The sequence below is a fragment of the Anopheles bellator genome, chromosome 2 (assembly GCF_943735745.2).
Source record: "Anopheles bellator chromosome 2, idAnoBellAS_SP24_06.2, whole genome shotgun sequence".
Lineage (NCBI taxonomy): Eukaryota > Metazoa > Arthropoda > Insecta > Diptera > Culicidae > Anopheles > Anopheles bellator.
In genome coordinates, this window is record NC_071286.1 from 32041174 (window position 1) to 32065122 (window position 23949).

Consider the following 23949-nt stretch of genomic DNA (forward strand, 5'->3'; position numbering starts at 1 on the left):
TGAGGTCGAGTGTCATTTAGAGTAAATGGTCGTAATCTATTGGCTTTCTGATTCAAAGCTAATTTGAAGAAACAATGCACGTTGTGGCTTTTAATCTATTAACAGAGCTACGTGTGATTGCTTTGAAAATTGATGAGAGTTGTAAAAGCGTCTAATATTATAAGCAAGAATCATAATTTCTTATTACATCTTTGCTGCTGACTAAAATTTTACTAACTAATATTTCTACTACTAATAAAAGACAGACTAAAATTCATGCTTTCTACACATAAATCATTGCCAAACCCTAGATTTGCTACATTTAAAACCAAATGTGCTAGTCTGCTAGTCACAAATTTCTCTATAAGTTCGGCGCACTCGCGTCCAGTTCGTAACATCACTTAATTTTCGATTCCAAAAATGTGGATCAAGGATGATGCGTACGCTGACGGTCATCGAAAGACAAAGACGAAATGCACAACAAAAAACACCTTAATCGAAAAGTTTCCTGTGACGTTCATTTGCATAACCACCATCGGCGGCATCATCGTCCTCTCTGCGTGGTTCGAAATGTTGACCTACCACAGGCCGCCGCTAAAGGCGTAATGATGGCTAGCATCATCGTAAGGATTTATATCATGCAGTCCTGATTGCAAGGCTACCTCTAAAAGCTCTGAAAGTCCGCATGGAGTGCAGCCAACCAGCCAAAGCCTCTAAGTCCGAATCGAACCTCAAACGATGTTTTGGACGAATGCTTCACGTTCCAATGGCGTTTGCATTTACCAACCTTCAGCGGCTTCTATATCTCTCGAGAAATAAAAAACGAATTGGAGACACTGCCAGTTTTTCCTCGAGGAAAATGAAACGCCAATTTATGATGCATTTGACATTGCGTGTTCATCGCGATCGCGACCATCTCGCCTCCCTTCGATCGGCCAGGGTCAGCAAAGGTCCGGTAGCCCTTGACAGAGTGGCCCGCCAGCGATCGGAAAATGCTACACTTCACTTCCACGGCAATCGCCCCAAATTGGTGGCTGCCAATGCTCGCGGCAGCCATGGCGTGTTCGAGTGAAGGATATCGTAATGTCCAGCGGGCCGAGGCGAGCCAGAGGGTATTTTGGGCGATGGTCGGCCAGATCCGTCCTGGCGGCGTCCATGTGGAGGTCATCCTCACCGCCATGATAGCTGCCACCATGACGAACGGGGTTGCAATTAACCTTCGCTTGCTTTAAATTTCGTTGCAGTCTGACCACCTTACCCACCGGCGGAATGGAATTGGGGCGGAAATTATGATATCGGCAAAGGCTGTAAACGGAATCGGTTTAGAAAGATTTTCCTCTCATGCGTAACACATCGGTCGAGGTCTGAGGTCTTCTAAAGGGGGTTTCCTTGACAAATCGCCCGAACACTGAATGGAACAATTCGTCAAGCTAAGCTTATGATACGTTTGGGTAGATCAGTGTTTTACGAACATCCGTGTTTGGTGGCAAGGTCTTCTCAACTATTGTGCAACATAGATAGTGATAGATTTATTAGCTCGCATTATTAGCTTTTTGATATCGCATCGATCGATCAGGTAGATTACTGTCACTTAATGTGGTATTCCTATTGATTTACCATCATTGTTGCATGGTTCATTGCCCATGGCTTGATAATGTTTGAATATTGATGAAAACGTATTTTACAAAAAGTCATTTTTTTTATAAATTCTTATTTATATACAATAAACTAATAAAGGCATGGTAAACAAGTTACACAAGTTATCTAAGAAAAGTAGAAAAGTAGTTCACGTTACTCATATTTGCTTACAACTTTCTTTCAGGAATGATAAAAGTTACCTAAAATATTGTAAGTACATTTCTCGAAAACATTCAACGTTCTGGTCGTTCAACGTGTTCATTTGAACGTTTCCAAATGTGATCTCGGGTTATTGCTTTATACACTTTTTGTCAGGAGTATTTCGTTCGCTGCGCTTCCGATGGTTATTTCAACGCTTCGGTCGTTCCGATTCGATCCCAAGACAGTGTATTTTTTACATGTTGCGTTTGCCTTTTGTATCACCGTTGTAGTTGGTTTTTTCCATTGTTGGTGGAGTCGTTGACGGTGGTGCCACCACGCCGGTTTGTGGTGGCAAGAAAGAAGACTTAAAATTAATTTAACGAGCAACGATCGACACTGCCCTCTAAACATCCTTCGTCCGTCTTGAACTTGCCGTGGCCTTTTTCCTAGGGAGTGAAAAGCAAGCAATCGGTTGAAAAGTCGAAGAAGCAAAAAAAGAACGTTCCGTTCTCTCAAGACTGTATTTGCGACGCAATTCGCGACATGCTCATAAAAGGAAGGGACCGGCGGAAACGGCGCACATGTGCTCCGATTCTACGGCGAATTCATCAATCCAGCCGGCGTTAAAAGCATAGATTAATGACCACAGACGGGTGTTTATCTTGTGTTTTTTGGCACTGGTTTTTTTGCGAATAATCTTACCAAGCTATCGTTTTATACGTATGGACTAAGTTCTGGAATCAAATCGAGTTTCATTTGATATAAAAAGGTGCGTGAATTTCATGGAACTTTTGGAGTATCTTTCATAGCGCAAACATAACTTCATATTGCATTTGTTTCGCCAGCAAACGCGGATGGAGTCGTTTTGTCGTCAATTTCCAAGTTTTATACTCAAGTTTTAGTGCATTGTCCGGGGTCAAACTGACGTCTTCCTTACTTACTTCCATCCTTACGCGTGTATTGAGCGCGTACTTAGCGATGTATCCAGCATTTTTGGAGCTATTATATTTTGTGAGAGTTGCAAAATTATTTGCTTACACTATTTGTATGTTTTTCAATGTGTACACAACTAATTTAAAACTAGCGTAAAACCCAAGACGACAAACATGTTAACCGACTGTCACTGCGAAAGTTTGGGAAACATTTTATCGCCTCTGTGACTCTCTAAGGTGATTGTCCTCGGCGCTGGCCGTAAGGTTAAACATTCAAGGCCAATTCTGACTTATTTTCACCGCTAAGTTCCCGCGGGAGAACGACCTCCCCCGGTAACGATCACATTTCGCTGGCGTGAGTATGTTTTGGGAATTTATTCACACGCAGGTGCGGGAAAACCGAAAAAAGCTGTTTTGCCATAGAAGTTGCATCTTCCTATCACGAGAAAGTGCTAGGGCGGTAACACCCGGTATTTTCCGTCGTAAATTCCCGTACCGATCGTTTTCTCGGAGCAGGGTGTTAGCTGTTGGCTCAGGACGTGATCAAATTATCACTGCCGGCAGCGGCTTCTAATTTGTGTAAACCACAAAGCCCAGCATCAATCCCCGGGCAGGGCAGTAAGTACGGATACGTACGGTACATTTTAATGAGCTCACTACGAACATGGATACGTCTCGATGGCGGAAGAATCCGATCGGTTGGCATCGCGCTGGGAAACAACATGAACGTGAATTACCTCTATAAAACGTTCTATTTTCATGCAGATCGTGTCTACGGTCCAGGGTTAAACCAGGCACAAATCTGCCGCGATCTATTCTGACAAGATTTATCCACTGTCAGAACATTTCAACCGTCGTGAATCATCAATTACAGTAGTAAGTGAAAAGCGTTTCATTGTTCCGTTACACATGACGCAGGCGATTTCAATAAACGGAATAAATTTTGCTTGAACGTATTGGGTAAGATGAGGACATAAAAAACACAATAAACAATTAAATTACGACTTTTTCTTTATTTTTAAATCCATCCCGATGTGTGTTTTCTTCTCCAAGTACTATTATTACTGCTACTTCTTTATATTTTTCATTTGTTTGTTTCCCGTTTTTAGTTGCCAGTTTTCCTTCTTTACTTTAAACTCTGCTGTATTGTTTCTAACGTTTACTCTCCTTTTGCTTGCTTCCAGTTCTGGTTCATATCAAAGTTCAGGTTTGTAATTTACAACAATGCTTGCACTATCGTAAAAACTAAAGTTTGTAAAGCTTCCAGCTTTCGACAAAAGGTTCAAAATCAGCCTGTCCATGCTTCCCGAGAGCGAAAAAACACGGAACGGAGATTGTCATATCTTGTGCAGTTTTGCTCCTATTTCATCTTTTTTTATTCTGTCTCTCGTAGCCGAAACAATTCAAGAAACCAAAAACAACAGAACAAAAGAAGAACGTAAAGTAGAAAACAAAAGAACCGCCATGGTACATGTTAAACGTTCTTACGTGCTATCGATGGACGATGAATAAAAATGAAGTTCTGAATCTTAACGCTGTAAAAGCGATAGCAAATCCGCGTTGTCTGAGAATGTGCACTGTGTGCCGGAAAACCTGACTCTATCGTTTGTTGCAGTCACTATTTGTCGGGCGGTTCGTACATAGGTCTGCTTAGTTTCTTTTTGGTACGCATTGCGCCATCTCTACTTTTCAAGAAGCACATGCACAGTACTCTTTCAAAAAAGCATCTTTCCTCTTTCTGCCAGCTGCAGAGGAACTATTTCAGAAGATTCAATCTTGTCAATCATCCACAAATCTATCACTCAGTCTCGCTTTGCTCCTTTCTTCGGTTAGACTATAAATGGTTGCCTTGTGCCGACAAGCAACAAGCAAGCACACATTCCATGCTGGCTATCACTGAAACGTGCACAACGCGGTGGTGGGAAGCAACGACATCTTTTAAAAGCTCGTTATGTTCACTGTCGTCCTATCGTAGTGGAATAGTCAAACGTCAAAAGGCACCAACTTTTGGGCCTAGAAGATTCAACAGAAATGAGTGAAAAATGTCTTCTCACAGATCTTACTATTAACTCTAGCCGTGAAGTTACGTTCGCTAATCGCTTCTTATTGATTTAAACCGCGATATGTCATAAAAAACCATCACCGATGACATCTTCTTGTCATATCCTCGGGGACGTTGGCACCCACAGTTTCTTACTTAGGCCAAAGAAAGTGGAAAACATAATGGCTGTCACCCGGCTAATAAGGAGGAAGCTAACTTAAAGCACTATGAAATGTATGCACGCCCGGCCTGTAACGGTAAACCAGCTTCACATGAGTTTGATGTATGCGTTTGTTTGATTTTTGGTAGGCTTTACACAGTGCAGTACGGTTGAAATAAAGTCTAAATTTGAGCAATAGATAGTGCTGTCACGCCGTATCGGGGCTACCTTCGAGGACATCGCACAGTCTAGGGCTTGAAGCGGTGTGCGGCATTAAAGCCGAACGAAATGTTCCAAAAGTAACCACAGAAGCAGTGTTTTTGTTTGGTTTCACGTCACTGCAAGCACATTTACACTCGTATTCGCTTCCGTTAGTGGGAGAAGCAAACTTCTTAGACACACATATTACGCTTTTGATCGTTCTTTGCTGCTCCGTACAAATGCTTTTCTTAAAAACGCTACCAATCGAGTTCTGACTCTCGGTTCATCCAAACCATTGCCGCTCACTTGTATATCGAAATTACAGCTGTACAAACGGTAAACTGTGGAAGGATCCACAAACAATCACATTACATTGATAGGTTTATGTTTTTGTCAGTTTCGTTTCGTGTTATAGTTCGACCATTCGCTTCGCAACTTTCATTACAGTATTACCTATGGTTTTCGCTTTCAAACGTAAATAGAATTTTTTCCTGTTGTTCTAGTTCTAACATCTCGATTTTTGTTTTGTCATCTTCTTGATCCCTCGTCGCTACCACTATTTTATATCATCTTTTTTCCATTTTCAATAGCTTCTACCTCATTATCTGCTCTTTGATTCACTACCTTCAAGATCTTGTTTGCTGTACAATTGTCTGCTAAAACAACATAAACAAAAGGGGGGAAAAAACTTAATCGAAAAACAAAAACCACACACCACATTAAGCCATCTGCTTTTCTCGCTGCCGCACTGAGCAGTAGACGGTCACCTTTCAAGAATTGCTAACCTGACGTCGGAACGGCGAAAGCGGTGAACCGAACAACGTACCAACGCTGGGCGTGTGGGGAACGTGTTTCGTACCTCGGACAAGCCGGAGCTTACTTCGAGCTACGAAAAAGAATGCAAAATAAAAGTAACGTTACCCACATCAAAGCGTCATGCACATCCGGACACGTGGGGACTGGGCGCGGATTCGTACACTCCCCCAGTTCCTACTGTGTTCCCCGCGCGTGCCGAACGCGTACATCACACGGTAGCTTTCCATTGTCGCCGTCCGAAGTGGCGTCTGTCTTCGGATAGGATTGATGGCATCATTTCCACTTGTCGTCCTCGAAGTACCTATCTTTCACCGTGGCGATAAAACCTGGCACGCAGCAGGAAACAATAGGAGCAGATGCGCCATGCAGTCGTGGTTCGTACAGAAGAGCTTCGGCCGCTTCGGGCGGGCCGGGAAACTGAACTCATCTTTAGACAATATCGTACTAAAAATAAACAATTTCTCCAACCCTGTCCACCGGAAGGCGGAAACGGTGCGTCTTGGAGCTAAAGGTGGGGCGGCGAAGGCAGCAGCCGCGGGGACCCGCGTGGCCGGTGTTGATGCTGGTGTCGATTGATCGATCACCGTTGAGTATATGATGATGGGTGACGTTGTGGTGATGATGGTGATGATGCCGACGATGCTAACCACCATCGATGGCTGACCCCCACTGTCGCTAGGGTTATTGTATCTTCCGGACGCGCGCTCCACCGTTCTCGCCGATACCACCGTTCGATTGCTGGATCGATTCGACAAAACCGTTCGAATTGCCATTGCTGTAGGAATTCGCCGTTTTGGCACCACCGTTCAGGTAGATCCCGTTGGCGGTCACCTTCCGCTGGTGAAGCTCGTCATCGTCGTTAAAGACGGGCTGTACAGTGGGACAGAGAAGGACAAAAGAAATATTAGAAATGCACCATCTTTTACACATGTCACACAGCGCGCTCGGGATAGATTAATGTGGCTAGGAATTTAATTAATATTTAATCAATGGAGCTAGAGCTATCCTCTTGAACTAGTAAACCAATACTCGAATGCACTCTCAAGTACACAACGCCGTGTAGTAGAATTGCAAATAAAATACCATCGCTCCATTGCGTCAGTCGACGCTGCATCTCAACGCGATCAAATCTGTTATTAATCTCCTGGCACTGTTTCGCGTTAGCTAGTCCGGCACCTGCATTACACTCATTACCCAGTTGGTCATTATCAGCCCGGTGCGTTCGAGAATGCGAAGCGAGAGAATGAGGCCAGCAGGTTCGTGGTGAAACTGGGTGCCCCGCTACGAAACCGCCTTCCATGGCTAGTTGCACCCGCTAAGGTCAACAGATAAACTTGGGGAACATATAATTGGCGAACAACATCAATTATTTAGCATCATTAGTAAACGGTCATGTGTGCAGTCACTGTTCACGTCAAACTTCGATGCCCGTGGTGCTGAAGTCGCAGGGACGAAACAATTGTGAGCTTAAAAGAGACCAAAAAAACCCAGTAGCGGCTCATCGAGCCCAAGGTGCCGATCCCGAGAACGGATGTTGCGTAAAAGTCTCTTCCTCCGAAAAGTCGTCATTTCATCATCATCTTCCTCTGTTTACTTGCTCGCTTCATTACCGATAATAGCTCTCTCGGGTAAGACCCAGCCCAGTACACACCGCTGGCCATCGTCGTCCCGCCACACATCGCGAAAAGATCGCGACAGGGTCGGGTGCGAAAATTGGCACTTTTTCCTACGACACCAAAACGCTCTTCCCGAACGTGGTAAAAACCAGTAAAACAGCCACTTCTCGCGCGGTCGGTCAAGAGGAAAGATGCCGGGCCAGGCGGTTCGCCGCGCTTTTGCCGGTCGCATGTTACTTTGTAGTGTAAACATAAATTTCTTGGCCCAACAACGAGCGATTGTGCCCCCGCGGACCATCGGGAAAGGTTCACTTACGGAAATGATCGATTGTTGCAAAAAAAAAACCCCAGCACGGCAAGTTATACGAAAAATAAATATTCAAACAGACCAAACACAGATTTGTTTGCGACCGCTGTCACTGGGTTTTTGCTGATTCTCTCCACCATTCTGTTTCTTGCCACCACAACTTTGCCGACCGTTCCGTGGCAGCCCAAGCCTAAAATTGCCACAGCAGGACAGCAGCATCATTAGATCCTTGTGGCCATTGGAGAACCTTTCAGTGGATGCGTAAATGTGTTCTCTGTACTTCAGCATCACTTCATCCGACCTTCAACAGTGACCCCTACGGGCGCGGAAGACGTCAGAAAGTACCACTTCTGTGCCTACTGTGAGTATCCGTGAGTGGTGGAGAGAAAAACGATCGATCGTAATGATGTTCAATCGCTTCGGAAATCTCAAGATCAACCGGAAAAGGAAAACAAAAAAAAAGAGACGTTTAAAAGCAAGTAATAACAAATTGCACTCGACGTGTGTCGAATGACCGAGGAGCGGTCAGTCAGTGTTCAAATAATCGGGCTCACCATGGCAAACATAATCACCAGTCATTGTCGACAATTGTTCGACGCAATTTGACGTCAATTTGTTTTGATAAATTGTGCGCACAGTACACGCGAAGAACCGCCGAAGAGGATACGACGTCCGGGTGACCATGTGACGCAAACCTCGGATGAAAAGTATCGATTGGGAGCCAGTTTTTCCTTCTTAACTCGCGAGCTTTTTTTCGGGGGTCTACTTGGTCTTTGGCCCTGCCCTGCTGGACCTAATGTCGACCTAATACGTACCATGCAGGCACCCTGATTGTTGTTGACCACATCGCCGTGGTGGAGCAGCTTGCCGTTGGCGTGTGCTTTCAATTCCGCTTCCCGCTTGGCGCGCCCAAGCGCCCGCTTGTTGTACGCCTGCTTGTAGAAATCGGAGAACAGGAACAGGAACATGATACCGTGGAGCCCAATCCACACCATGAAACCCTTCGGGTAGTCGCAGTCGGTGAACAGCAGCTGGAACTGGTGCGTAAAGATGGCGACGAACTGTGCCTGTTGGCGGTATGGAAGGATTCACATTACGATTCTGTCTCTGTGGCGGTGCAGGGTCCGGGTGGTGGCGACACCATTCAATCGGAGCGATCCATGGCCATGCCGCCAGTAGGGCCGGTCTGTTACGCCGAGAGCTCGAGCCGGTTAACCTTCCGCCGGCGCGATCGATACCGAAAGTGAATGGAGGAAGTAACGCTGTGGTCCGCCGTGTGGGCAAACAACAGCAGCACGCACGTGAGGGTGCATTATCCTGACGCCCTTCACTGACCGGCGGCGGGTATCATCTCTCAATTAGGCGGGCCATTGAAGTGCGCCACCACTCGGCGCAACACACGGTCACACTACTTACCATCTGGAATGCCGTGAGGTACTTCTTCCACCAGATGAACTTCTGGTACTTGGGGCCCAGAGCGGCCACCATGTAGTAGAAGTACATCACAATATGTACAAACGAGTTAAGCATAGCGAAGAACGTACTGTGCCCGCCTGAAATGAACGAAAAACGGATCGCTATATTAATTCGGACTTACGGATCGACCCGATCATGAGAGGCTAAACTACAGGTTAGGATATCAAAGGAAGGCCGGCCTTGAAAATGTAATAACTAGAAACACATAAAATCGCAGACCCCCGGATCTCAAAGTCAAATTTCATCAGCCCAGAACAATCAAACAAAGGAAGGACAAATTGGCAGTTGCCGCACTAATCTCGATCCTCGAAGATCACAATCAGTTACTGGCGTGTGGGTAACAACACACACCTCTTTGCCACTGTGATGCAATGCGTTCATGGTCCGTACGTCCCGCACCGTGCACTGGGGATAATTAAAGTGCTGTGGTTGCATCTGGAACACGCTCATTGTTTCCCACAAACAATTGTGCCAGGATGGTAGCAGCTCAACAGACACTCTCTCTCTCTGTCTGCGCTACGGATGCGGATGGTGAAAGCAAACCTCACGACGTAGAACCCCCGAAGTGGGTCCGATTTCGTAACGATGCGCGAACGATCGACAAAGGTAACCCGAATATCAGAGTTGCAGTGAAGAGCGCCCGCGCTCGCGTGGGCCCCGAAAAATCAGAGCAAAGAGATCCAAAAACAAATTGCCGATCAGCGAGATGCAACCAACTCATCCCGGGGGGCGCTCCTCGCCACGTGTTGGCGGCGGCGACGATAATACGTGGCCACACAACCAAGTTTCACGCTTGCCACAGTAGTCAGACCTCGATTCTGGAGAAAAAAACGGATAGCTATAATAATGAGGCAAATCTAGGACGAGCGCTCGCGCGGTCGTGCGATCGCTCGCTGATCTCTTCATTCACCGAACGATCACGCGCGTATGTGTGCACGTGTGGGCCACACACTCACGAAACCGGTGACCGCGCCACACTGCGCTGGAGGTTGCCGCTAAGCAAGACATTAGAGTCACGATCATTCTGCGCCATATCGGCGCGATCACGCGGTGGGTAGCAATTTCTTAATTTTCCATCGAAGCATGATAGCAAAATAGCATTGGACTACGCATTAGAAACCAATTGGTTGAGCAAAACTGTGCGAACGGGGTGGTCTTTCCTCGCCCGGTTCCCTCACTGCGTTTATCGCGTTTGCATATCAAACAGGGTCGTCGTCGTCGTCGTCGTCGTCACGCAAGCAGGCAAGCAATTGCGCGCATGAATTTCCATGTCCATGATTGATTCCAAAATGGCCAACGACGGGGCACGTACTCTCGGTGCGTCAACAGTTACAACATCTACATTCATTACCGACGGTGCCCCGATCAGACGATCGTACAGACATGGAGCAGGCCTGACAGTATGGAAATGGGAAAGTGTGTTAAGGGATGTGCACCACGTGCTGTGTGCAACCTTTCTCCGGCTCCGGCTCCGACTCTCTCAATTCGGCCGTGATTCGCACCACACATAAGCCCAACCACAACACAACCGTGTTGGGCGAACAAAAACTAAGGGATCAATTCACGATCGTTAAACGGCACGCACCACCATACTGGGGAGCACCGTACGGTGCGCGCGCGCGCGACATTTAGCAACACTTCCCTTTTCCCATTCCCGGCGATCCCATTCGCTTCCGCCCAGACCCAGAAAGGAAGCGAAACGGCAAAACGGAGCGGATTTACAATGTTACACTGGCCGCGGTTGTGCAGGAAAAATCAAACACTCACGCACCCCACAAAACCATTGATAGCGATAGCGGAATGTCGATCGTCCGGCGAGACGAGCGAAACCGGTTCAGAAATAGGACCTCCCCCGGGGGGCGACAGCGACGCGAACGGAACGGTGCGGTGCGTTCGTCGCCAAGTACTCAAACATACGCCGCCGCTCGCTCCAGGGGCCTTTTAGGGCGGGCGCAGGGATGGCCACTAGCGGCTGATGGCTGTGCTGATACGTAATGAGTGTAAATAATAACAAGCCATGAAAGTGAGACCCGTTTTGCGTCGGCAGCAATTGGCTCTGCTTGTCCGGTGTTACACTTACAAGGACACCGGGCAACCGGCCGGACCACCGATGGGCCGACTTTCGCTTCCCCGGCATCGCAGCGCTACGCGCTGCTGGTACAAGTTTGCGCCTGGTGGCCGGACAGGATAAGCTGGTGACCGGTGGGTAAGCCATTTTCTTAAGATTATGCCTTCAGTACATTCTGGGTTCGGTACTGTACACTTACCCGGTGCAAACTTCATGCCCATCCACACCGAGAACGGCATGCAGCCGTGGTGGATGACGTGCAGCGTGGAGACGTGCTGCGTTTTCTTCCGCAGGATGAAGAACAGCGTGTCGAAGAACTCGGTGAACTTCGAGATGTAGTACCACCAGCAGGTCCGTGCCATCTGCGGGCGAAAGGCGTGCGGGAACCGCCGCGAAACAGTCAGAACAGGGGTCCGGCACGGGACACTGGACGCATTGTGCTTACCCGTAGCGCCATTGGGCTGTCCGAGTAGTCGACCGGTTGGCAGCGGAAGCTGTAGTGTCCTCCCCAGCCACTTTGCAAGTACTACGGGGAAAACAGAAACCGAAATGAAATTCCCCGACCGAACATAGTACACAGAATAGAGGACTCACCTCGTAGAATATCCAGGTGCTGAAGATGGTTTGGAAGAGATTGTAAAATACTAGCGTATTCCTAAGGTCCATTGGTTTCCGCTTCTCCATCAGCTTTGGTGCTAGCGATTTGCTAAAGTACGCATAAAATACGCAAAGGCCTAGAGTGGGAAAGGGAGAGGACATCATCGGCCAACCGGCGACCCGGGGATCTGTAAGCAAATCGGGGGCAAAAAAATCAAGCCAACAAATTAGGAGAAAGTAACTACGCATCGCAGGCGTAAACGGGGCGCACAGGCACAGGCACCCGCCAGAAGCTCATAAATCCCCGACCCCATTACGAGGCGACCCGAATTCCGGCCGGACAGACCACCGATGATCGATTTCCAAGACCCTGCACTACTGCCCGGGCCCCGCTGAACGGCTAATTATGCGCGAAAAGCGAAATCCAAACCCTCGGTCGCCTACCAACCATCCCTTTGGGACGCAAAAGTGAAACGCATCACCAAGCCATCGCGGCCGATGATGGGCTGCGCCGATCACCCCCGAATGGAATGCATAATCATCACAGCTGGTCGGTCAGGAGGCGGTCTATGGTAAAGGCGGCCACACCAGCCCAAAAACGCAATGCACTGTGTCACAGGGCGTGCGGTGTGTGCGTGTGCTAAGTGTCCGTATAATGCTGTCCGGTCATCGTCATCGGTCCCCGCCCGGCGCGGAATGTGGTCGCCGGTAATTGATTCGATGACCAACCAATTGACACGCCGGCGGCCGGTCATCACGGTGGCGGGTAGCCGTCCCGAGAGGGCCAGAGGCCACTCGCCACTACAAACCATTCCGATTCCGAACCATTAGGGCAGCGCTCCGGGCGTCTAGCGAATTAGCTTCGAGCTAATTATCGTCTCCGTTGCCTTTGACCTGCGCGGCAACGCACTCCCTCGCAGGGACGTCCCGTTCGTCCGGACCGATAACAAGAAAGACGGGTATCGGCCGGTACACCTCACAAGGGGGTTGACCCTGACCTGTGCCCGCTACTTCGACAGCCGCAACTTACCGCTCTGATTGTCCATCAGGTCTCTGTACCAGTCGTATATGCTTGTTAAGATCTGTGCCATTTTGTGCGACTCTACAATGAAAGAGAGAGAGAGAGAGAGAGAATGTGATAAGCATCGAAGCATAAAGCGTTGTCATCCGCATCGTCTAACGGGACGCGCCATCATCGCCGTCACCGGAGGACTGTGTTGGGCGCGGAAGGGCACACCCCGCATGATGCAACACCACCGCGCCGCCACGGTGAGCGAAAGTGAAAATAAGGCCAAGATCGACACCGTCAGATCGTCCACCGGACACGAAGCGCGCGGGCTTCCCTTCCCGTGGAGAGGGGCGCGAGATGGAAAGCGAATCGCGGCGGAAAACGAAACGGGATAATTTACATCGCTTCATGACACGATTTTCCGAGCGGCACTTTGTGGGTCACGCCGCCGCCGGCGCGCAGGTGCCTGGTGGGGGGCGCGCGGTGGACACAGAATGGTCACCGACTAAATTATTCCCCCCCCTTTCCCCCCTGGGGTTCCTTTTCTCACGCGCCTCACGCAGTGTGGCAACCCCCGGTGGCTGCCACCGGACCAGGCAGGTGATTGGCCGGTGGTTTGCGTCGGACGAACCTCGGGAGAGGAACGGGGAACGGGGAAAGCATGCGGCCGGTGAGATGGCGGCTCGTCGGTGTTACCGCAAGACGGTCGCCGGGGCCGCGGTGGTCGCGGTGTGGTGAATTGCCGTTGCGCGCTGCGCTGCTGCAAGACCGTCGTCCCCGACCGGGTCCGTCTGGGGCAGGATTGCTGCAACTAGCAGCCCTGGTAATTATGTAACGAAACGGTAAACGATAGTGAAAAAGACCCCAAACACACACAAAGACACGCGTCCAGACGGGCACGCAGACAGGCGCGCCGGGCAAAGAGAAGGCCAACCCCCCCCCCCGGGGGAGGAATACGGGATCGATGGGTACTTCACTTTCGCCGTGCACCGGCCGAACGCACACATGCACGCACGCGTGGAATGTATGTGAGGGACCCGCCAGAGTGAAGTGAAGGCGGCAGGCAATCTTCAGGTGGTTTCTCCTCCGCGGTGGCCTTGAAGACGCCTCCCGGTCGTGGTGTTGGTGGTGTAGTGCTGGTGATCCTCTCGCAGGTTTTGTGCCACTTCTGCAGCCCCTACCGAAGCGCGAATTGGCATGCCCTTTCGACTTGGGCCGGCGGTCACCGGGTGGCTCGCGCTTGCACCTTCCGCGGTGCATTTACTGATCACGTTGCACTTAGCTTGAGCCTCGCGCGGCTAAGCGCGACCCTCCCCCCATGGTCCGGTCCCCAGTTGATGGCGAAATATGGTGACTCCGTTCGCGGTTTGTTTCGAGATGCTTCGAAGCAGCGAAGTAAGTCCGCGCGCGGAAATCGACACCATTTTAAGGTCGCGCACACGATCGCGACTGACCAGCTGGGCCTGTGAGCCAGAGTGAGACAGATGCGACGTGTGCGGGCGCGATAAGGAGTGAAAGCTTGCAGTACCGAAAAGGTGGGCCCGAAAGATCGTGGGAGAACCGCGGAAAACCGGGGGGTGGGGGCAAGTGTTTTTCTTTCACTCGCTTTGGCAGCACAGAATTCGCAAGACGGCAATCGATTGTTGGTCCAGCGGGCGGGATCGAAACGAGTTCAGCGAGGAGGGCCGATCTCTCTGGGTCCGATCCGATTCAGCGTCGCTGCAAACCAATAGGTTATGTCATCATCGTCATCATCATCGTGACCGACAACACAACGCGGTCGTCGTCGTCGTCGTAGTGGTGGTCACAAATCGCACTGGGCCACCACCAATACAGTGATGGGGGTTCGCACACCCCGAACTCGAATCGGTGGCGACCACCACAACAAACGGCCACCCAACGCTTGACTAATCATCTAACCCACAAGAGGGAAAATCCTCGGCTTCCTCTTATCGCGCGCCAGCACCCTCACGCAAACAGTTCTATTTTGATTCTGTGAGTCACGCGTCCAGTTCAATGGCCATCGCAAAAAAAGTGCTTATCATCGTGCAGACCGTGTGCGGTCCGCGTTGCTCAAGGATACCGGAAACGCGGCTCCTAATGTCACTGCTCGCAGTAAATCAGGACAATCCGATGCGGTTCCTGCGCAACGTCACCCCCGGACGGGATGCGGGCGTGGGGAAGCGGGGTGGACAATGGTGCGAATTTATTGACACCGGGGAGTGGGGCTCCCCTCGGTGCGCAATTCCGCACCGGAGATCGGAGCGCAGCAGTCCGCGCTGCTTGCGCCGCAATTACCGCTGCCGCGTTCGTTTCATGGCCGCGCGTTCAAGTCTTTCGTCAACCGGGTACACCGGGTGGCGTCGGCGGTGGCAATTGGGCGCGCGTGAAAGTAACGTACGTGTGCACCCGTAACCCAGTATCGGCGGTACGGTGGCTATGGCGAAAGGTTAGCCAGAGCCAGAGCCGAGCAGAAAGCGACGATGTACCGTGTGTGTCGGGAGAATGTGTGTCACATTCCCTGCTACCTGGGAACCGAGCAAGTTCTGGGCAGTAATTGGGATTCAAACATACACCCTTACTCGGGCAACATTCCAAACGGGTCGACTAAGAGTTTGTGGGATTCTTATGACATGACCAGCACACCGGAGCCTGGCGAGGCGTACGCACTCTACACGACAGTGAGGTAATCGAATAGCTCGCTGTTGCAGCTCCATTATTCCTCCACACGTACAGGGCCCAATCCTGCTTTCGATCGCGGTGAACAGGGTTTCGTCCGTTGTGGACAGAGTCCATGTCGCAGATGCGTATGTTGGGTATTGGGCTTACAAAGTTTCCTCTTTTCTATCCGACGATCTATAATGTCGATGGCATCAGCATAGTCCAGAAGCTGGCTAAACTTAAAGTAGATGGTTCCTGAGGTCTCCACTCCCGGAGAGTCCCGGATAGATCGCTACAGCGCGATGTTGAAGAGATCGGTTTTGGATTCAAAATCTGCACAAAATAAACAGTTTAGGCAACATTATCTCCAAACAAACAAGTGTTTATGATCTTTGAATGCAACACAATCGAGAGCCATGGGAGCAACCTTCCCAACGTATGCAACACGCTGATGGAAACTCATTCGGCGGCAGATGCAATTAATTCGCAGAGTCCACGCGATATTGCCACTTGACACGATCTCATGCTAATTACATGCCGACCGTGCGCAGCATTGCGTCGAGAGATCGCTTGCCCCGTTTTTATTATACGCAAAACAAATCGTTTTACAGCCCTCCAGCCATCACAGATCGTACACCATTTGGCACCTCGTTTGCGATCCCCGGTTACAACAGGCACATTAAGATTTCGGTGCGATATCGAGCGGCGATCAAATGGCCCCGACAACGATTTTCGCACACTTACCGCGAGAGGCGTGGAATTAGTTTCCGCAAACCAGCGGCGCAGCGTCAACAGCTAACGGTTGGCTGCCGATGTCCTTACCGCACACCGAAGGACGACGGAGTTGTGTGGCGGCGCACAAAACTGCGCAGAAGATCGCAGGCCGAGAGGTTGCGTTAGGCACACCGATCTGACGCTCCCAATCGGAAAGCGGGGGATTTTGGGCCGCACCCTGCGACACGTGTGTTTGCGAACGTCTCTTGTGTGCTATCACGAAGGGCCTCGGGCCGGTAAGCGGCCGGCTCGAAGTTTGCGATATTGATGGTAAATATCGGCGAAGTGTGATCACCGTTGGGCGATCTACTCCACTGTTAGTTAGTGGCACATTAGCGAGGACCAGCCATCCAGTAGCCAGTGGCGAGATTAGAGAGAACGGCACGAACGGTGAAGAGCCGATTTGCTCGAGACCAGTGTTTGATTATCACTTACTGTGGGCACGGTGGAGGCTGTCGGGTGGCGACGGTGCGCGACTCATTCCAATCCGCGCGTCCCTGAAGAACGCGCGGTTCAAGGTTCGGGCCAGCGTTACACAACGGGGTTACACCCGAGCGAGAAATGCCAACGACCGCCGGGCCGATCCGCTGTTTAGCATATAGGTAGGCCGCGGTATACGGGCAGCACACGGTGGGGGTCGAAAAGCCCTTAAGAATTTGGCCACCAACCACCGCCTTTGGGGGGCCACGCAAGCAAAACGTGTTTCCGCGCCGGACAGCGGAACTGTTACCGACGGCCAGAATCCGGTTCTCCGTCAGGCCACGGTCGGACCTGACGACGCGCGGCAGACTTTCAGTCGCGAACACCCGGGGAAGATGGTTCACCGTGAGAACACACGAGAATTAGTTTATATCCGAACGATGCCGGACCGGGCACGGTCACCGGCGGCACTGCCTTGGTTCGCGGGGGTCGCTCATTAATATTCAAACTTTCGCGTACGATTGTGCACACAGGACATTCGATCGTCGATCGGTCTCACGTGGCGCGTTTCTTAGAACGATCACACGATGTTGAAAATTTTCCCCAAAAACCAGCCGCCGGCACGCTGGGCCCTACGCCCAACCGGGTGGTTCTCCGTGAATCTCATCTCATCCGATCGTCGATCGTCCCGATATAACCTCGCCGTCGTCGTCGTCGTCGTCGCCGCGAAGGCTACAAATTAAATCAGTAAAACAGTTAATAAACTTCGAACCAAACACGGATCTTGTTCGCTGGGCGGGTTCGCCACCTGCGGGTTTCAGGCTTGCCACAAAAACTGCCAACCGGGCGTGCCGGTGCGGGTGTGCTCGAAGCACCCGCCGGGGCCACGGGTCGGGTGTTCAAATTTGACGCCCCAGCCCAAAGCAAATTTGTTTGAAACAGCAAAAAAGCTCGGCTCGGAACACGCAGCACCAGCAACGCCGAGTGTGTTCTTGAAGAAGCCGATGACCAGCCAACCACACAGCGACGTCAGCGAGTGCCCGGGGGGAAGGCCAAACGGTGGTGGTGGACAACGGCTGGGCGATGGGCGGCCCTCTATCGATAGAAAAGTGGAACTTGAACCGGTGACGTTTTCCTTTTTTCCGTGAGCCACTTCGCCACTTGAGAACCGCGAATGACGCGCATTGAGCACGACGACGGACAAGTATTCTGTCTCTGAAACAAATTAAAATACTCCAAACACAAAATTAATTATTCAACGTGACGTGGACGTTGACGGGAATTGGCGTCGAGCTTACGTTGGCAAAACTGGAGAATAATTTGGATAACCAACAACACTTCTGGTTTCTCCCACCGGACGCGGTACATTTTCCCGATTTCTGTTATCCACCATCGGTAGCACCGGGTCCACCGATCGTGGGCATGACAAAGTTGCCATTAAATCGCCATTGAATCACCGACCGGCAAGGCAAGACAAGTGCGGCCATGGACCGTGATGTAAGTGTCATTTAGGATTCAATTATGTTCCCGACGACTATGTGACAAACTATGCTGGCCGGCTGCGGCGGCGGTGTGGCAGGGCAGACTACCCAACCGAAAGCCACCACACAAACGGCCGAGAAGCCCATGGGGCGCTGTGAATGAATTTTTAATTGCATCAAATCGAAACACGGCGCCGCGCGCTTGAATTGGGCGCGTCAGAGCACATCGAGGAAAAGGCGGCTGATGGGTGTGCGGGAACCGGTGTGGAAAACCCGTCCGGGTGCTGTTCGATTTTCCCTCATCGTGCGGCTTTTAATTAGATGTCGGGTCGGGGGGCCACGGCTACTGATCTACCACAAAGACACTCTACCTCTCAGCATACAGGATACGGGTCCCGATCCGGAATTCCCTTGAGCGGGGCTTGCTGCCGATTCTCGGTGGGATTTTCAAGCCCTCCCAAAACGGTCTACGTCACGCGCTCATTACACGTCTAGACTCTTCGCGTAACACTCCGGTTTGGCCGCCAATTTCGATTGCACTCGTTCCGATTCCAAGGCTCCACAGCACCACCTTTTCGCGATGGTCTTTTCCTTCATCGTAGTGCTCGCGTTACCATCGTTACTTCCTGGTTCGTGGCCGGAAGCTTTGAGTTTGCTTTTCCTATGACACTGCTCAGAACGTTCGAAATTGGTCGCTGCACGGAACTTGCGGAACTTAAAAAAAAAATGGGCGCAACAAAGAGAATGGTGTGAGCGCGTCCGTCACGGAATTCACGTGCGCTTGGCGGGCTCAGCCTTCTGCAGGTCCCCATAAACTCGCACCGTGCAATTAGAGGTCGTGGCACGGCACAGCTACCAGAGACCGCTACCAGCGCCGTCGTAAAACTCTGCACTTGCACACGTCCTCCATGGGCGGGTTGGAACATTGTTCGGTTTCCCGGTCAAAGTGAAACCCACTGGGCGCGGATTAGTACGACGCTACTTACACGGCCGGGGCCACTGGAAAAAGCTCAACACTCCGAGTTCACCGCCACCAGGTACAACGTCAGCTCGATGGCTTGTGCATCGAGCAGGTATCTTGCAAGACTGCTGCTGGCTGCTCGTGGCCGGCCGGTCGGTTGGTTGTTGATATTTCCTTCATGCGACCGTTTTCTCGAATGTTCGCCCTAAGGGGGGGTGCTTGCCGTCGTTTGCCCCGTGCGTCCCCCCCGGTATGAGCATGTGGAGAGCTTCGATCAAACGCACCACTCAACGGAGACCTTCCGCGTTCCTCTTCGGTGAAGATTATCAAACTTATCGGGGCCAGCAGCATCATTAGCACCACCATCACCACGGTCCACATCCACATGTGGGCCGTGCGAGGACTCCACCTCAGAGCGTTGGGTTTGGGTCGCGCGAATTGAAGGCCACCATGTTCGACGCGGTTTGATGTTTTCGTTCGGCTTGGAAGCGTGGTGACCGACCTGAAGGCCATCGGGCGCGCGCGTAACCGATGAAATCGAATCTCCGGGGCACCGGGCGGCGGTCCGGGTCAGCTATCAAATTTATGCTCGACCGGCTCCGATCGAATATAATCCAATGCACCGTGCGGACTACGGCACCGATCGAACAGATCGGTCAAGGTGATTAAGATATCGGTGGCAGTGGGGCCCTATCGGGGCCGATACTTGCACCGGCCGGAAGCAATGCGGACACTCTCTCTCTCTCACACAGACTCTGTGAGCGTGTCGACCGGAACATCTAGATCGATTCTGGCTGATAAACGCTATGACCTGATAAGTTAATTCCGCTAGACAGAGCGCGGCACGCGAACCGAAGCGGATTACAGAGAGCGTGGTCACGGAGCATATCCGGGGCCGTTTTTTGACAGTCTTCGACGGCGATGTAATCGGTGCAAATGTCCTCCCTCGTCAAGTCGTGTTTACGCGCAGAAACCTCCGCCCGAGCGGGTTCAAAGTCCACGGTGCGCTCCCCGGGTGGGGGGATGATGAGAAGGGCCCCCTCCGGCCTACCAGAAAGCCGTTCGACGCAACATCCCGCCCGGGCGTGCGTGCGTGCCATACGGTGGTGGTAGTGTTGAATCACCCCGAATGCCGAGCCCCAGCCGGAGATCTTCTCGTCGTTCGTACGTGCGCGGCAGTCGGGGTTTGTTATCTTTTTCGCCAACGGCGCCAATTGTGGGGGGGCCAGCGGCGGACGATGCTTTACTTCTGCCAACAAATGGAGCGACGGAGCGTTCCGTCGGTCGTATGGTGCTCCTTAATACGGCAGACCGCTGCTCCACGAGCGCGCGCGCTGATTGTGCAACAAGTTTCCGTGGCACGCTACGATGCACGGAACGGCTATGTGTGGTGGTGGTGTTGCGGTTTATCGCTTCGAGTGAGCTCCACGCGGGCGATGTTCCAGCTGTGAGCATGATCCCTGCCATGACTAAGCGGTTCTGAATTCTGCCCGGAACACACGACACGTTCACCCAAATCTCATGCGAATTTTCCGCCGTCACGAGTGTGACTCCTTTTTTCGCTTATCAGCTGAGCGTGGGGCCGCAATGTGGAGTGCGCGATTACTCACAATCGGTACGTCGCATGGCGGAAAGATGAGTTGATAGCGCTAATCGATACACGGAAATGGCAGATATTTACCCCAGCGTAAACTTCCTCGTGATTCACTTCACGGCTCAGCCATTTTTCGTGAATCGTGTCACAGAGAACTAATGTAAAGGATTCGATTGTCCAACTCTTCGCCATTCTGCCCTTGCACTGTTACTGCTTCGGGCGTCACGGCCGTCGTAGCTTGCTAAGGCAATCACAAAACAGTGTGGAATGTGCGTTGACAATAAACCGTTTTGGGTCTCATCAAGGATGTGGGTTGGTACACACGATGCTTTACGAACCTCATTGGACCATTGGAACTACTGCGTACGGCTGACCACACCATCGGCTGGTTATGCCGCTGCCTATCATCACAACTCGGATAAATGGCGTGCAATAAAGATGCGCTAATCGAAGCGCAATCGAACGATGACGCGGCGGACTCGGCGAAAGATAGTCGCGCCTCCTCATGCCTCGCAATGCTTCCACCCCGCCGGGAGTATCTGGGGGGCGCGCAAGGGGAAAACAGTACTTCTATTTCCCGCGATGCTATGCGATTCACTCAACACGACACCGACGACATCACACGTCCGCCGTCTTGGAAGATCCGTCCGATTGGTGAGCCAGGGTCCGGGTCGATAGGGTGACCCCGTGGCCCGCTCTGGGGAGGCGGATTCACCGAACGGATAAAACTCGTTGTTTGTTCGATTCGCCCGGGAATGACGGGCCGCCACGTGACAATCACGGTGGACCGTTGCCCCGTTTCCGGCGTTGGTGTCCGATTTTTTTGTGACCGACTTTGGGTTCGTGTTTCGATAATTACGAGGCGCCCGAAAAGTGCATTTATGTTGTTCCCCCGCGCAACTGACAACTCGGCGGCGCTCGGTGTTGACAGCTTTTCGGACGGTTTTTTATGGCCGCTCCAAGCGCCGTACTCGTCGCACCACACGACGCAAGATGGTAGCACGTGCTCTCTTTCTTTCTCTGTCTTGCTCTCCGTGTCACGCGTCGGACGACGTTGGCTGGCGCCGCGACCGGCCAGAAACCAGAAAATCCAGATTGAGACCATCGCCCGGAATAATGGAAATGTGGAAAAACGGTGAAGCAAGTACGCAACTCGTCCCTGTAAACCGATATCCGGGCCCGTACACACCCTTGCGGTGAGATAAACGCCAAAAAGCGCGCTCCGTGCGTTCATCTCACTCTCGCGGCCGACCGCCCCGACGGTTGCCCTCTCTTTCTCTCTCTCTCTCTCTGGTTCTCGCGGGACTCGAGCACCACACAGAACTGGCTAAAATTAGCTTCCGTGAAAACAAAAGGACCCAAAAAACAACATCACAAACTTTCAACCCACAAAATCCATAAACATCCAACCACAACTTTCGTTTCGGGCTGAGAGCAAAATAGCGCCGGCCACACCGAGCAGGGCCTTCCGGCAACTCCGGGCAGCGAACGTCAAAACGATGGCCACAACCAACAGCAGGGCAACCGGTCGGAACCCTGCCCCGTTGGGGTCTGTTGGCAAGCCGGGAACCAACACTGGCGGCTTTTGGCAGGGTGCGGACGGAAAACCTGCCACGGTGTGACACAGGGCAGAGGAAATCGTGCAGAATTGAGGACTCCGGGGGACGCATTCAACAGGATGTCAACAACGAGCTCACCCGCCAGTGTTCGACAACCGGGTGGCCGGAACAACCGGACTCCCCGATTACAGCTTATCTTGGCACACGGCACACACTCTGCAGTTGGCCAAAAAGGCTACACACACTGGCAATAGGCACGGACACTGGCCGGGACCAGCAGATGGGCGATGAAAGGCGTAACCCGCTATTCGGTAAAAAACAGTGTAAACTCACTATTCGTGTGCTGGAAACTTCTTGCGGTTCTTCCAAACTCCTCAGCCGCGGCCGGACGATTTGCGGTATGCTGCTCGCACTATATTCACGGGGTTCACGGGAAAAGGCACTGTCACTTCGGCACGGATTCACTTCTCCGGTCAAGAATCTCACGGTCCGTTCACGGGAGATAACTTCCGCCACCCATCCAACTGCCAAACAAAAAGGTGCGCGTTATACACGGAAAAACACGGTACTTTTTTTTTCAACCCGAAAAATCCTACGAACCCCCGACCTACGAAAATCCCGAGCACGAAAACCCCGCTATTTTCTGACCGCCTAGTTTTGAAACCCCTGACTTTGCGTTCCCGGTATCTGTTTTTGCCTTCCCGGTCTCTTTTCTCTCTCGTTTCTCTGCGCTCTTTCTGGTTTTTCGAAGCTAACATGGGAACGGGAAAGAGATAGCTGACGCTAGAGTGAAATGGCAAATGAAATGACAATCTCACCCGAGCAGGGAAGTTGTATGCAATTTCGGCGGCGCATGCAACCCTGAACGAGACCAGCGTACGCTCTTAAGGCTTACGTGGCGAAACCCGTGCCTCATTGTAGACGTGCTCTGTCAGACGGCAAAAGTGGGTAGAGAACGGGTCCTAAGGGGTGGAGCTAGTATGGACATTAAATAAGGAAGTTAATGCACCGCTTCTTTGAGCCAGTATGGGCCAACTACGAACTTGCTTTCAACCGCGCATCCTATGTTGCCCGACCCAACTTCCGTGATCGCCCCCCTATCCCACTCTACGCATTCCACGTGCAACGGCCTACGTGCTTGCCTTTTCTCCTACTCTGGTATCGTACCTACCGGTACTCTCAACAAAAGCGGAGCAGCCGCCGATTAAGGAATCAAGGGTTATCAAAATGTAGGCCATCGTGTTGAAGCTGGTAAAGCTTGGCTCCGCTTTAACGGGTTCCTCAATACCGTAGGCGGATTGTTAATACAGCGAAGTTTGTAGAAATCGCAACGGTTACAAAGAAATGCTCGGCGCTTGAAGCTGCCGGATAATAATAATCAGAATATATTCTCCGCATTTTCTCGTGATAGTTGCATATTTTTGTGACGGTTGAACGAGCGCGCTGTACAAAACAGGGAGCAGAATTGTAATAAGATTCTTGCATGGGTCGATTGACGCTCGGAACGCTTCAATGTCA

General features: G+C 51.4%; 1 protein-coding gene across 1 annotated transcript; it reads right to left on the reverse strand.

Annotated features, from left to right (window-relative positions):
- Positions 1–3689: 3689 nt before the first annotated feature.
- On the reverse strand, positions 3690–23017 carry LOC131210107 (elongation of very long chain fatty acids protein 7). Its single transcript, XM_058203307.1, has 8 exons — positions 22765–23017; positions 13003–13074; positions 11970–12160; positions 11821–11901; positions 11575–11737; positions 9248–9384; positions 8647–8898; positions 3690–6778 (listed from the first exon to the last, which is right to left on the reverse strand). The coding sequence occupies exons 2-8, from the start codon at positions 13061–13063 to the stop codon at positions 6590–6592; spliced, it is 1074 nt and encodes a 357-aa protein (XP_058059290.1). The 5' UTR covers positions 13064–13074; positions 22765–23017; the 3' UTR covers positions 3690–6589.
- Positions 23018–23949: the final 932 nt, after the last annotated feature.

Excerpts from the sequence above, each read along its gene's own strand:
- LOC131210107 (XM_058203307.1), bottom strand. The coding sequence starts at position 13,063 with ATGGCACAGATCTTAACAAGCATATACGACTGGTACAGAGACCTGATG. Across the intron at positions 11,902-11,969 it reads GCACCTGGATATTCTACGAG|TACTTGCAAAGTGGCTGGGG; the intron begins GTGAGTCCTCTA and ends TTTTCCCCGTAG. Across the intron at positions 9,385-11,574 it reads GGGCATGAAGTTTGCACCGG|GCGGGCACAGTACGTTCTTC; the intron begins GTAAGTGTACAG and ends CGTTCATTTCAG.